The 13,134-nt window shown below is 47.9% G+C and overlaps 1 protein-coding gene across 1 annotated transcript in view; it reads left to right on the forward strand.

The window, feature by feature from the left end:
• b4galt1l (DP-Gal:betaGlcNAc beta 1,4- galactosyltransferase, polypeptide 1, like) overlaps window positions 1-13,134 on the forward strand; it is a 118,799-nt gene that overhangs the window by 15,903 nt on the left and 89,762 nt on the right. The window contains exon 2 of the mRNA XM_085982880.1: window positions 9,868-10,103. Within this exon, the coding sequence (XP_085839006.1) occupies window positions 9,868-10,103 (236 nt within the window). The remainder of the gene's footprint in view (window positions 1-9,867; window positions 10,104-13,134) is intronic.

The following is a 13,134-nucleotide window of genomic DNA, read 5'->3' on the forward strand; positions in this document are numbered from 1 at the left end:
TGCCCAGGTATGTCCTGTCCACAAAAAAGCAGGACAAATCCAATCCGGCCAATTACTGCCCCATCAGCCTACTCTCAATTATCAGCAAAGTGATAGAAGGTGTCGTCGATCGTGCTATCAAGTGGCACTTAATTATGAATAACCTAACCGTTGCCTAGTTTGGGTTCCGCCAGAATCTCTTGACTCGACCTCGTTACAGCCTTGGTCCAAACATGGACAAAAGAGCTGAATTCCACAGATGAGATGAGAGTGGTGACTGCCTTTGACATCAAGGTAGTATTTGACTGAGTGTGGCATCAAGGAGCCCTAGTAAAATTGAAGCCAATGGGGATCAGGGGGAAAACTCTCCACTGGCTAGAGTCATACCTAGCACAAAGGAAGATGGTTCTGGTTGTTGGAGGCCAATCATCTCACCCCAGGACATCACTGCAGGAGTTTGTCAGGGCATTGTCCTTGGCCCAGCCATCTTCAGCTGCTTCATCAATGACCACCTGTCCATCATAAGGTCAGAAGTGGAGTTGTTTGCTGATGATTGCAAAGTGTTCAGTTCTATTCGCAATTCCTCAGATAATGAACTGTTCCATGCCCCCATGCAGCAAGACCTGGACAACATCCAGGCTTGGGCTGATAAATAGCAAGTAACATTTGCACGACACAAGTACCAGGTAATGACCATCTCCTACAAGAGAGAGTCTAATCACCTCCCCATGATATTTAATGGCATTACCATCGTCAAATCCCCCACTATCAACATCCTGGGGTGGGGGGTTGTGGTCACCATTGACCAGAATCTTAACTGGACCAGCCACATAAATACTGTGGTGAGTGACTCACCTCCTGACTCCCCAAAGCCTTTCCACTACCTACAAGACAGTCCAGGAGTATGATGGAATACTGTCCATTTGCCTGGATGAGTGCAGCTTCAACAATACGCAAGAAGCTTGACACCATCCTGGACTAAGCAGCCCGTTTGATCATCACCCTATCCACCACCTTAAACATTCACTCCCTTCACCACCAGTACAACGTGGCTGCAGTGTGTATCATCTAAGATGCACTGTAGCAACTCACCAAGGCCTCTTACAGCACCTCCCAAACTTGTGACCTCTACCACCTAGAAGGACAAGGGCAGTAGGTGCATGGGAACACCACCATCTCCAAGTTCCCCTTTAAGTCATACACCATCCTCACTTGGACATATATCGCCATTGCTTCATCATTGCCCCTAGTCTTCTTGGAAAAGCGTCAAGGTACCTCCACCTGAGAGGGTTGAACATCTAACCTGAAAGACGGCACCGCCGACAGTGCAGCATTCCCTCAATACTGTACTGAAGTGTCAGCCTAGATTATTTGCTGAAGTCCCTGGATATTGGGTTAAATCCTAGACATTGTGACTTGGAGGCGAGAGTGCTACCACTGAACTAAGGCTGACACTTAAGAAAATGAGCTGAACTGCAGTGCTGAGTTTGCAGGAACAGCCAAGTTTGGATGCTGAAAATTGTGTACGTCAGTGTGGGAAGTGGACTGAGCAGGCTTAACGGAATTCTCCACTGGTCAAATCATCTGCCAGCACTCATTGTTCAGGTTCCTGCATGAATAATTGCCACTTTGATAATGTACTGGAAGATTTCCAGCACCCAAGTAACTAACCCAGACTAAATCACCACCTTCAGGCAGGGAGAAAATATGGAACAGGAGTAGGCCATTCAGCCCCTCGAGCCTCTTCCACCATTCTGTTAGATCATGGCTAATCTGTACCTCAACTCCATTTACCCACCACTTCTCCCTATCCCTTGACACTCTTGCCTCAAAAATCTGTTGACCTCAGCTTTGAAAATTTTAATTGACTTAGCACCCACAGCCTTTTTTTGGGGAGTGGGGGGGGGGTTCCACTACCCTTTGTGTGAAAAGGTGCTTCCTGATTTCACTCCTGAATGGCCTAGCTCTATTTTTAAGATTGTGTCCTCGTGTTCTGAATTCCCCCACCAGAGGAAATAGTTTTTCTGTATCTACCCTATCTAATCCCTTTTTATCACCCCTCAACCGTCTAAACACACTAAATTTATACAACCTGGCTTCACAATTTAACCCTTTAACCGTGGTATAATTCTGGTGAATCTGCTCTGTACCGCATCCAAGGCCAATATAGCCTTCCTGAGGTGCGACTTCTCATTAGTGAACACAGTGCTCCAGCTGGGGTCTGGCCAAGGCTCTAAAGAACTGAAGCATCACTTACTCGAATTCAAATCCACTTGAGATAAAGGCCGACATACTCATTAGCTTTTTTGAACACAGTTTGTACCTGTGATTCGCTTTTAGGGATTTTGTTCACAGGCACCTAAATCCCTTGCCTCCTCCACAGCTCCTAGTCTCTCACCATTAAGGAAATATTCCGATTTGTCTTTCTCAGATTCAGAGTGGATGAACATCACACTTCCCGACATTGAAATCCACCTGCCACAGTTTTGCCCACTCACTTAGTCTGTCTGCTCCATTGTAAATTCCTGCTCCCGTCCACACAACTTACTGTGCAAGGGTTGGGGGGGAGGGAAGAAATAATTAATTTAAACAAAATAAGAAAACGGTAGTAGCATGAAAATAATCAGTTAGAGAAAGCTCTTCAGAAAATTAAACATTTTCAATAATCTTAAGGAACTGGTGCACTTTTTTACAAAACAGTATTTCTCGGATGTTCAGCACATATAGACACAATGCTGTCATAGTTTAATATTGATCAATAGGTGACCCACTTACCTGCAACCTACTGTACTTATAGTTGTGGTAAACCACTGTTTGTATTCCTGTTTGTCCTGTTTGTATTCCACTGTGTACATGCCTGGACATGCCTCGGCTGACTCCTCCCACAGGTCCTAGTATAAAGGTGACTGCTCCCCAGCCCTAAGTATCATGGACCGGTCGACCACGCGAGGCAGACCTCCATTCTGTTGTTAATAAAAGCCTTTAGTTACTCTTCTAACTCTCAGTCTTTTATGAGTAATTGATAGCGCATCAATTTTATTAACAACATTTTTATAATGGAGAAGATCCTCACACCAGCATGCCTGGACTTAGATCATCGGGAGGCGGACTCATCCACCAAGTTTACTCACTGGCTTAAGTGTTTCGAAAAATTCCTGACCGCCTCCGAAGCAATCAAATCGGACGAGGACAAACTGGATGTCCTGACCTCCAAAGTGAACCACCGAGTGTACTCGGTCATCCAAGACGCGACCTCGTACGCGGACGCTATCAAGCTCCTCGAGGACCAGTACACGCGCCCAGTGAACGAAGTGTACGCCAGGCACCTCCTGGGGAGTCGTAAACAACAACCTGGGGAATCGACCGTGGAATACCTTCAGGCACTGTCTGTGCTTGGCCGGGCCTGTGGTTGTAAGGATGTAAAGGCCGCCGTGTACACAGAGGAACTTATCCGGGACGCTTTTGTAGCGGGCCACAGATCCAATTACACCCGACAGCGACTGTTGGAGCAGAGTAACCTCGACCTCAACAAGGCCTCTGAACTCGCACTATCGTTGGATGCAGCCTACCAGGGCATGGATGCCTACTCCTCTGCACCGTGGACGCCGCGGGGAATGACAGCCTGGGACACGGTAGGACCGCCTCATAGCGCCGTGCCACCCCAGCCACACCCCAACAACGGCCCAACTACCGCAGCAGTGTCCCAAGGCCAGACAGCAGTGCCCCAAGGCCAGAAATGCTACTTCTGTGGCCAGGCAAAACACCCCAGAGCGCGCTGCCCGGCGAAAAACGCGATCTGCTCGGGCTGCGGGAAGAAGGGACACTACGCTAGCGTCTGCAGGGCCAAAGCCACCCCGAACCCCAGCAGCGCCGCGTGTGGGCCATGCGGGCCGCCACCTTGGACCTCCCCGGCCATGTGCGAATCACCGGTACAGCAGCCATTTTGGACGCCTCCAGCCACATGGGGATCATGGACGCCGCCATCTTGGACGACAGCCGGGACGCAGCAGGCCCCCGACACCGCCTCATCTGATACCCGCAGCGACACACCGACCCCTACGCTGGCATCCGTTACACTGGACCAAGCGAGACCGCACCAACTGGCCAGTTCCACAATGGACATTAAGGTAAATGGTCACGATACAATCTGCCTTTTTGACTCTGGGAGCACGGAGAGTTTCATCCACCCCGACACGGTGCGGCGTTGCTCTCTCCCAGTCCTGCCTGCGCAACAGCGGATTTCTATGGCCTCCGAGTCCCAGTCGGCGGACATCGGCGGCTACTGCGTGGTGACACTCGTAGTAGACGGGACCGTGTACGATCATTTTAAACTTCTGGTCCTTCCTGACCTCTGCGCTGCCGTCCTGCTGGGGTTAGATTTTCAGTGCCACCTTAAAAGTGTTACGATGGCGTACGGTGGACCCCTACCCCCACTCACAGTCCGCAGCCAGCAGCTTCCAAACTGCCCGCCGCGCACCAGGTGCAACCTCTCCACACTCCGAGTCACCCCCCCCCCCCCACTGTTTGCTAACCTCACCCCCGACTGTAAGCCCATCGCCACAAAGAGCAGGCGATACAGTGCCGGGGACAGGGTTTTCATTAAAACCGAAGTGGAGCGGCTCCTGAAAGAAGGGATTATTGAGGGCAGCACCAGCCCCTGGCGAGCCCAGGTTGTGGTCGTTAAGACCGGCGAGAAGCAGCGCCTGGTCATCGACTACAGCCAGACAATAAATCGCTACACCCTGCTGGACGCCTACCCACTCCCCCGTATAGCTGATATGGTCAACCAGATCGCGCAGTACCGCGTCTTCTCGACCATTGACCTGAAATCAGCGTACCACCAGCTCCCCATCCGCCCTGAGGACCGCCAGTACACTGCCTTTGAGGCAAACGGCCGCCTCTATCACTTCCTTAGGGTTCCCTTTGGCGTCACCAACGGGGTCTCCGTCTTCCAAAGGGAGATGGACCGGATGGTAGATCAAAATGCGTTGCAGGCCACTTTCCCATATCTGGACAATGTGACCATCTGCGGCCGTGACTTGCAGGACCATGACGCAAACCTCGAAAAATTCCTCCGCACCGCCCAACTCCTAAACCTGACATATAACAAGGAGAAGTGCATATTCCGCACAACCCACCTCGCCATCCTTGGTTGTGTTGTGGAACACGGAGTCATCGGCCCCGACCCCGACCGGATGCGTCCCCTTATGGAACTTCCACTGCCTCAAGGCCCTGAAGAGGTGCCTAGGGTTTTTCTCCTATTACGCCCAGTGGGTCCCCTATTATGCGGACAAGGCCCGTCCGCTGATCAAGTCCACCTCTTTTCCCTTGACGGCAGAGGCCCGCTTAGCCTTCCACCGTATCAAGGAGGACATTGCCAAAGCCACCATGCACGCAGTGGACGAATCCATCCCCTTCCAGGTGGAAAGCGACGCGTCTGACTTTGCCCTGGCCGCTACCCTCAATCAGGCGGGGAGACCCGTGGCCTTCTTTTCACGAACCCTCCAAGGCCCGGAGACCAGACACTCCGCTGTTGAGAAGGAGGCCCAGGCGATTGTGGAGGCTGTGCGTCATTGGAGGCACTACCTGGCCGGAAAACGATTTACCCTGCTCACTGACCAGCGTTCAGTTGCTTTTATGTTTAACAACAAGCAGAGGGGCAAAATCAAAAACGACAAGATCTTGAGGTGGAGAATCGAACTTTCCACCTACAACTACGAGATCTTGTACCGGCCCGGGAAGCTAAATGAACCCCCGGATGCGCTATTGCGTGGCACCTGCGCCAGCGCGCAGATCGATAGACTGCGGGCCCTCCACAATGACCTCTGCCACCCGGGGGTCACCAGGTTCTTCCACTTCATCAAGGCCCGCAACCTGCCTTACTCTATTGAGGAGGTCAGGACCATGACCAGGAACTGCCAAGTCTGCGCTGAGTGCAAACCGCACTTTTATAGACCAGACAGGGCCCACCTGATAAAAGCCACTCGCCCCTTCGAGCGCCTGAGCGTCGATTTTAAAGGGCCTCTCCCCTCCTCCGACCGCAATGTGTACTTCCTCAATATTATTGATGAGTACTCCCGTTTCCCGTTCGCCTTCCCCTGCCCGGACATGACCAGTGCCATGGTCATTAAATGTCTGAACAACCTCTTCACCCTGTTCGGCTTCCCCAGCTATATCCATAGCGACCGGGGCTCATCGTTTATGAGCGACGAACTCCGTCAGTACCTGCTAACTAGGGGTATTGCCACAAGCAGGACCACCAGTTACAACCCCCGGGGGAACGGACAGGTGGAAAGAGAAAATGCGACAGTTTGGAAGGCCGTCCTGCTAGCCTTAAAGTCTAGGGGCCTTCCAACCTCCCGCTGGCAGGATGTGCTCCCCGATGCGCTCCACTCTATTCGGTCACTGCTCTGCACTGCCACTAACGCCACCCCTCATGAGAAAATGTTTGTCTTCCCAAGGAAGTCCACATCAGGGACATCGCTACCGCCATGGCTGACGTCCCCAGGGCCGGTCCTACTGAGAAGACACGTGAGGACCCATAAAACGGACCCCCTGGTCGAGAGGGTCGACCTCCTCCACGCCAACCCCCAGTATGCTTACATCGCATACCCGGACGGGCGGGAGGACACAGTCTCCATAAGAGACCTTGCACCCTCGGGGGCCGCAGTAACCCACTACCCACTACCACCCCCCCCCCCCCCCCCACGATCCGATATCCAGCCCCAGCAGACGGCAGGCCTGGGCCCCGTGACCCGCTCGACATCTACGAGGACGACACGCCTGTGCCACAGCCTACGCTGGACTCGACGCCGGAAACTTCACTACCCCTGCCGTCGCCACGCAGATCACAGCGGCAGACAAGACCTCCGGAGAGACTCCAATACACTAACTTTTAATACACTTCACCCCGCCGGACTCAATTTTAAACAAGGGGTGAATGTGGTAAACCACTGTTTGTATTCCTGTTTGTCCTGTTTGTATTCCACTGTGTACATGCCTGGACATGCCTCGGCTGACTCCTCCCACAGGTCCTAGTATAAAGGTGACTGCTCCCCAGCCCTTAGTATCATGGACCGGTCGACCACGCGAGGCAGACCTCCATTCTGTTGTTAATAAAAGCCTTTAGTTACTCTTCTAACTCTCAGTCTTTTATGAGTAATTGATAGCGCATCAATAGTCAGTAACTATCTCTCTCTCATAGGAACAGGAGTAGGCCATTGAGCCCCTCGAGCCTGTTCCGGCCTTCAACGAGATCATGGCTGATCTGCGACCTAACTCCTTTGGGCCATATCCCTTAACACCTTTAGTTGACAAAAATCTATTAATCTCCGATTTAAAATTAACAGTTGATCTAGCATCGATTGCCATCTGCGACAGAGTTCCAAACTTCTACCACCCTTTGTGTGTAGAAGTGTTTCCTAATTTCACTCCTGAAAGGCCTGGCTCTGATTTTTTTTTTAGACTATGCCCCCTAGTCCTAGAAACCCCAACCAGTGAAAATAGTTTCTCTCTACCCTATCTGTTCCCCTTAGTAATCCCTCCCTCAGTAATCTTAAACTCTTTCTTAATGGATTCAAATCTCTAAATCTGCTGCCTTTGAAATTTTCAGATTTCCACCATTTACGCTTTTTCTCTGTATTCTTCCCAGAACTTGGATAAGGACTGTGCTGAATAATCATGTAATATATCATCGTTTAATTTTTTTTACATTGAACAAGGAAATATGTTCTACCGCACTTCTGCCCTCACCCCTGCCCCTCCCTCCTGGAACCACGATAGGGTTCCCCTTGTCCTCACCTTTCACCCCACCAGCCTCCACATTCAACGGATCATCCTCTGCCATTTCTGCACCCTCCAACGTGATCCCACCACCAAACGCATCTTCCCCTCCCCTCCCCATTCAGCATTCCGTAGGGACCGCTCCCTCCGAGACACCCTAGCCCACTCCTCTATCACCCCCAGCACCCCTTCCCCTTCGCCCGGCACCTTCCCGTGCAAGCGCAGGAGATGCAACACCTGCCCTTATACCTCCCCCCTTCCCACTGTCCAGGGCCCCAAACACCCCTTCCAGGTGAAACAGCGATTTACTTGTACTTCTTGCAATCTAGTACACTGTATTCGCTGCTCATGATGTGGTCTCCTCTACATTGGGGAGACCAAACGCAGATTGGGTGACTGCTTTGCGGAACACCTCCGTTCAGTCCGTAAGGATGACCCCGAGTTTCCGGTCGCCTGTCATTTCAATTCACCGCTCCATTCCCCCTCGGACCTCACCGTCCACGGCCTCTTGCATTGTTCCACGGCGTAAGCTCGAGGAACAGCACCTCATCTTCCGATTAGGCACTTTACAGCCTTCCGGACTCAATATTGAGTTCAACAATTTCAGATCATAACCTCGGCCCCTATTATATTTTTATATATTTTTTATTCACACTTTTGGTTTGTGCCTTTTCCTTTTTTTCCCTCTCCCACATGGCAGCTGCCTTTCATTCTGCCAGCGCATTTCACACTTCATCTAGAGCCATCCTTTGTCTCTTTACCTGTCCTATTACCATCTCGTCTCGCCTTGAATATCTCTTAATGTCTCTTCACCTCCCACAGACCTTCCCTTTTGTTCTTTCATCCCCTCCCCCATTTCCCAGCCCCCAAACCAGCTTTTCAATCTGTTTCATTTCCTGCTTTTTTTCTCAGTTCTGATGAAGGGTCTTCAACCTGAATCGTTAACTCTGTTTCTCTCTCCACGGATGTTGCCTGGCCTGCTGAGTTTTTCCAGCGTTTTCTGTTGTTACTTAAGGAAATATGGTATAATGCTGCTGCAATGAGCAGGTGTATTCATATTCTTTTACAGACATATTGAGTTTCTTTGGAGACATCTATCTAAGTTACAGGAAATAGGGAGGATATATTAGTGAGGTTGAAACACCTTTGTTGAAAGATAAAGTGGCATAAATCCATTGATACATTGTCTTCGTCCAAATTACGTGCAGTAATAGAATGAAGTAACATGCATGAGAGATTCTCTGGTTTTCCATTGTACTGCAAAGGGTTGAGCTTGCAGCTGCCCATGCAACAAGTTTCTGAACTGTACTGTGTTGTCAGATGCTCATTGCTTCCTGGTACTAGCAGGAATGATACAGACTGGGACCGGGAAAAGTTCACTGTTTGCTCTCTTGGCCAAGAAATGATGCAGGTACTAAAAAAGTTAAATGTATTTGGAGGATGTGATTTTAAAAACCTGGATGTGAGTTCCAGATTTGATTCTTAGTTTGTGCTGAGTTAGCTGATCGCCACCTGGGCGACAGCAGAGGTTCCCCCACATTCAAGCGGAAAATCAGTTGGAGTTTGAGCTCCTGATCATTATTCAGTGATCCTCGGTGAAAGTGCAAATGTGTCAGTCAGGTGACGATTGGCTCAGCTGTGATGTCCCCAAAGCCCCAGTAGTCTCTCTCTGGTTCAGAATAGCCACTTAGGCAAGGTATTGGTGGGTACTGCAATACCTATGGAATTATACCCTAGCAAGGAGTCAGTGTCTTACTGAAGGGTGCTATATCTTGGCACCTCGTGGAAAGGGGAGGCAGAAAAAACATTATTGGCCCGAAATTTGCAGTGGGTATTAACAGTGAACGAACAGCGTTCGCTGTTCTTACCCCTTTGAAACTGAGCATAACTTCAGGATTTAACGCATGCGCATCCTAACACGGAAATCCTGAAGCTGCGGTAAGTCATTCAGCTGTGGGGCCCCCGCCCCCCCCCCCCCCCCCCCCCAATACATCAGTGAAACAGGCGAGAACTTCGGCTATTATATTCAGCCAGACAAACTTCTGAACTCTGGCTCTGTGCATAACCTTTTTAAGTTAATTGTGGATTATTTTCTCTCCTCTGTAGTGGGACCACTCAGAATAGAATTTTCCCAGTCTGTTAATCTGGAGGAAGTGAAAAAGATTAATTCGTTAGTGCGGGAGGGAGGACATTTTACTCCAACGGAGTGTACAGCTCTTCAGAAAGTTGCTGTCCTCATTCCATTCCGCAATCGTGATGAGCACCTTAAATACTGGCTATATTACTTGCATCCAATTCTGCAGCACCAGCAACTCGACTATGGAGTATATGTCATTAACCAGGTAAGAAATTGCTTCTGTAATGTAATTAATCATACCTACAAACTCGACATTGTCCTTGCTGGCCTGATTTGATAGCAGAACAGTCGTGCCCTGGACTTTTCACCTGCCTGAGATAGTTGGCGCTGTGCCCAGTGAATTTTCTGGGGCCACTCTCATTAACATATTTTCAGCACGCTCCGTGTTATTGCCCCCCGCACTTTGGAGCTTGCTGTGGGGGGTTGGTGGCGAATTGCTGCTGCTCTATTGCTGTAAATTGTATTCAATGGGCGAGGCCGATACTACTGGTAATCAGTTTATTGCTTCATGCTGTAGTTAAGCATGGGTGTGACCATAATTGGTATGATGTGGACAGCAAAATCTTGTGGTGGAAATAAATTTCTGTCTTTATCTCATGAAAAAAAAATAGGTAAGGTCAAAATGGGGGCAGTTCCTTCACGTCCCGGGTACGGTAATTTAGTGGTTATGTTACTGGACTGGTAATCTAGAGGCCTAGACTAATAATCCAGAGAACGAGAGTTCAAATCCTACCAGTTTGTGAATTTGAATTAAGATTATTAATTGTTTTAAAAATCTGGAATAAAGCTGGAATCTGTATAAGTGTCAATTAAGCTGTCAGATTTTCGTAAAAACCCACCTGGTTTGCTAATGTCCTTTTAAAGAAGTGAAACCTCCAGTACCACACCAACGTTGTTGACTGCAAGATCTGCAGCTTCCACACAGGCCGCTCAATGGCGTTATAATGGAAAAAACCATGCATGCGCGGTAATTTGAATGGGCTGCACAGCCCCTTAAAGGGGCCGCGCACCCCAAAAAAAATTAGTGGGAACATTGGTTGACCGCCCTCTGAAATGGCCTAGCAAGCCATTCAGTTAAGTTGTATCAAACACTACTAAGAATAAAACTGGACGTATCATCGGCTGCAATCCTCTTCCATTGGGCATTTTCTTGGGGCTGATTTTAGTTCGTTGTAGCAGAGCTAAAATGTTTTAGTTATTTATGAAAGCTAGCTCCTTATTAGAAAATGTGATTCTAAGAATGTTCTCAGCTGGTTTCTCTTTAATGGCCATATTATGTACTTTTCATTGTATGTAGAAGCTGAGATAATACAAACATACAAAAACGATGGCCAGTTAAAGACCTACTGGACCATCCAACCTGTCCCACATGCTAACTCTATTAATCTATAGAAATGTACAACGAAAGGGTGTTTAATTGGTGTTTTTCTGAGGCATTGAGTTCACTGTAATCTTGTGGATCTGTAAGTTCGTTAGAAGCAGAATAATTTGTCTGTATTTTGGCATTTATAGAAATATGCTGCACAAATTTCTTCAGTTTTAAGAAGTTTTTAATTCTTGTGATCTTGAAACTGTTCAATCTGACTTTGTGATGGTAGAATTGTAGTGACAGCTGTATGTTATTACTGTAGTCTGGAAAAGCTACATGCCTTTAATGGGCAAAAGACTCTACCTTTATTTAGAACTCTAATAGTGCCAATGAATGGAGTATCTACTGAACTGTGTCCCATAATTTTAATGTAAGATAACTTGGAAAGTGTTAGGATCCGTCTCGCAGTGTTGTGGGGGTGTATTACCTCCCATTAGTCAAAAAAGCAGGGTAAAAGATGCAAAATAAAATACAGATGTATTTATTGCAAGTTGTTAAAAATCGTGCTGAAAAGTTTTAAAATCTGATGTGGCATAGCACAGGACATATTTACTTTTTTATTAAAGTTCCATCTATTTGAGCCTCGATGTACAAATCAGAACTTATTCATCCTGTTGCAAAACCACCCAGGGGACAGGATCCTTACAACTTTGCACCGTATGTAGATTAGGCGGTTTGCCACTTCGCTGTCTACAAGGCCTTATTAATTAATTTTGGCCTGTTATTGGTGCCTCATCGTTCTGTTGACTCATGTTGGGAAAAAGTCAAACCTCACTTATTTTTATTTCATAATGGTGTACAGTACTTTTATTAAAAAAAAACTTTCCAGTTTTGATGACATATATTCTTGTGTGAAATCACCAGCACCATTATGGTTGAATGTAGTTTGGCCCCAGTTCACTTCACTTTGGTCTCTAGCCAGTATTGGTTCTTGGTTTCAAAATCTGTGTCCTGGATTCTTTCCCAGTGATGAAACCATATGACCCCATGTTGCGGTTCTTGCTTTTTCCAGCACCTTTTATTCTTGTGAAAATCAGTTGAGCATTCATAAGTCGATCATGTCTCATATGAACTGAAATCTGCATCTTTAACTTTTTTATTGCAGTGTTAAGGTAGCCCAGGTCTAAAAGTTAATCCTATCCACAGTAAACTGTTTAATGCACTGCACATAGGAGGCCCACTATGTTTCCTGAAAATCTAGACAACAGACAGCATTATCTTACTTTATACAGACTATTAATTCTCCAGATTTATTTCATAAAGAAAATAATTAGAAGCAGCAGAAACATGACAGATGCTATACAGCGCAATAATTGTATGAGATTTGGAAGCAGTCCAGAAGTGGTTATCTCACCTTATTTAGGCACAAGTTTTTTTATGGACCAAAGCAGCATCTGTCCGAGGGTTAAGTGTTCCAGATGGGGTGATCAGTAGGATTCCAGAAAGGAAAGGAGTTTGCCCTACTGCCTCTGTCACTAGTATGTGATTAAGTTGTTGCCTTCACAACATGGAAGGCAACATTGAGATTACATACAAGGGGTAATTTTCTGACTTTGCTATTGATGGGGAGCATCATCCCACCGGCCTGTGCACATCAGAAAATCAGATATAGGAGCTGTACACAATTTTCCAGACGTTTAGTTTAATGATCGGAAGATCGTGCATTAATTACAACCAAAATTTCCACATGTGCTGCTGGCAGGAGAGATGTGAAATTGGAAAATGTCCCCCCTTTTTAAAGAGAATGGAATCGAATGCTGTTGAGGCACTGTGCCTTTCACTTTGTAGTTTCATCCTCGCCCTGAAGTTGGTGGGGGAGGGTTCCAGAAACACTGAGACACGAGGGAATCTCTTCAGAAACAGAGCA

This window comes from Somniosus microcephalus, chromosome 1 (genome assembly GCF_052327205.1).
Source record: "Somniosus microcephalus isolate GS21.2 chromosome 1, FLI_Smic_1.0, whole genome shotgun sequence".
Taxonomy (NCBI): Eukaryota; Metazoa; Chordata; class Chondrichthyes; order Squaliformes; family Somniosidae; genus Somniosus; species Somniosus microcephalus.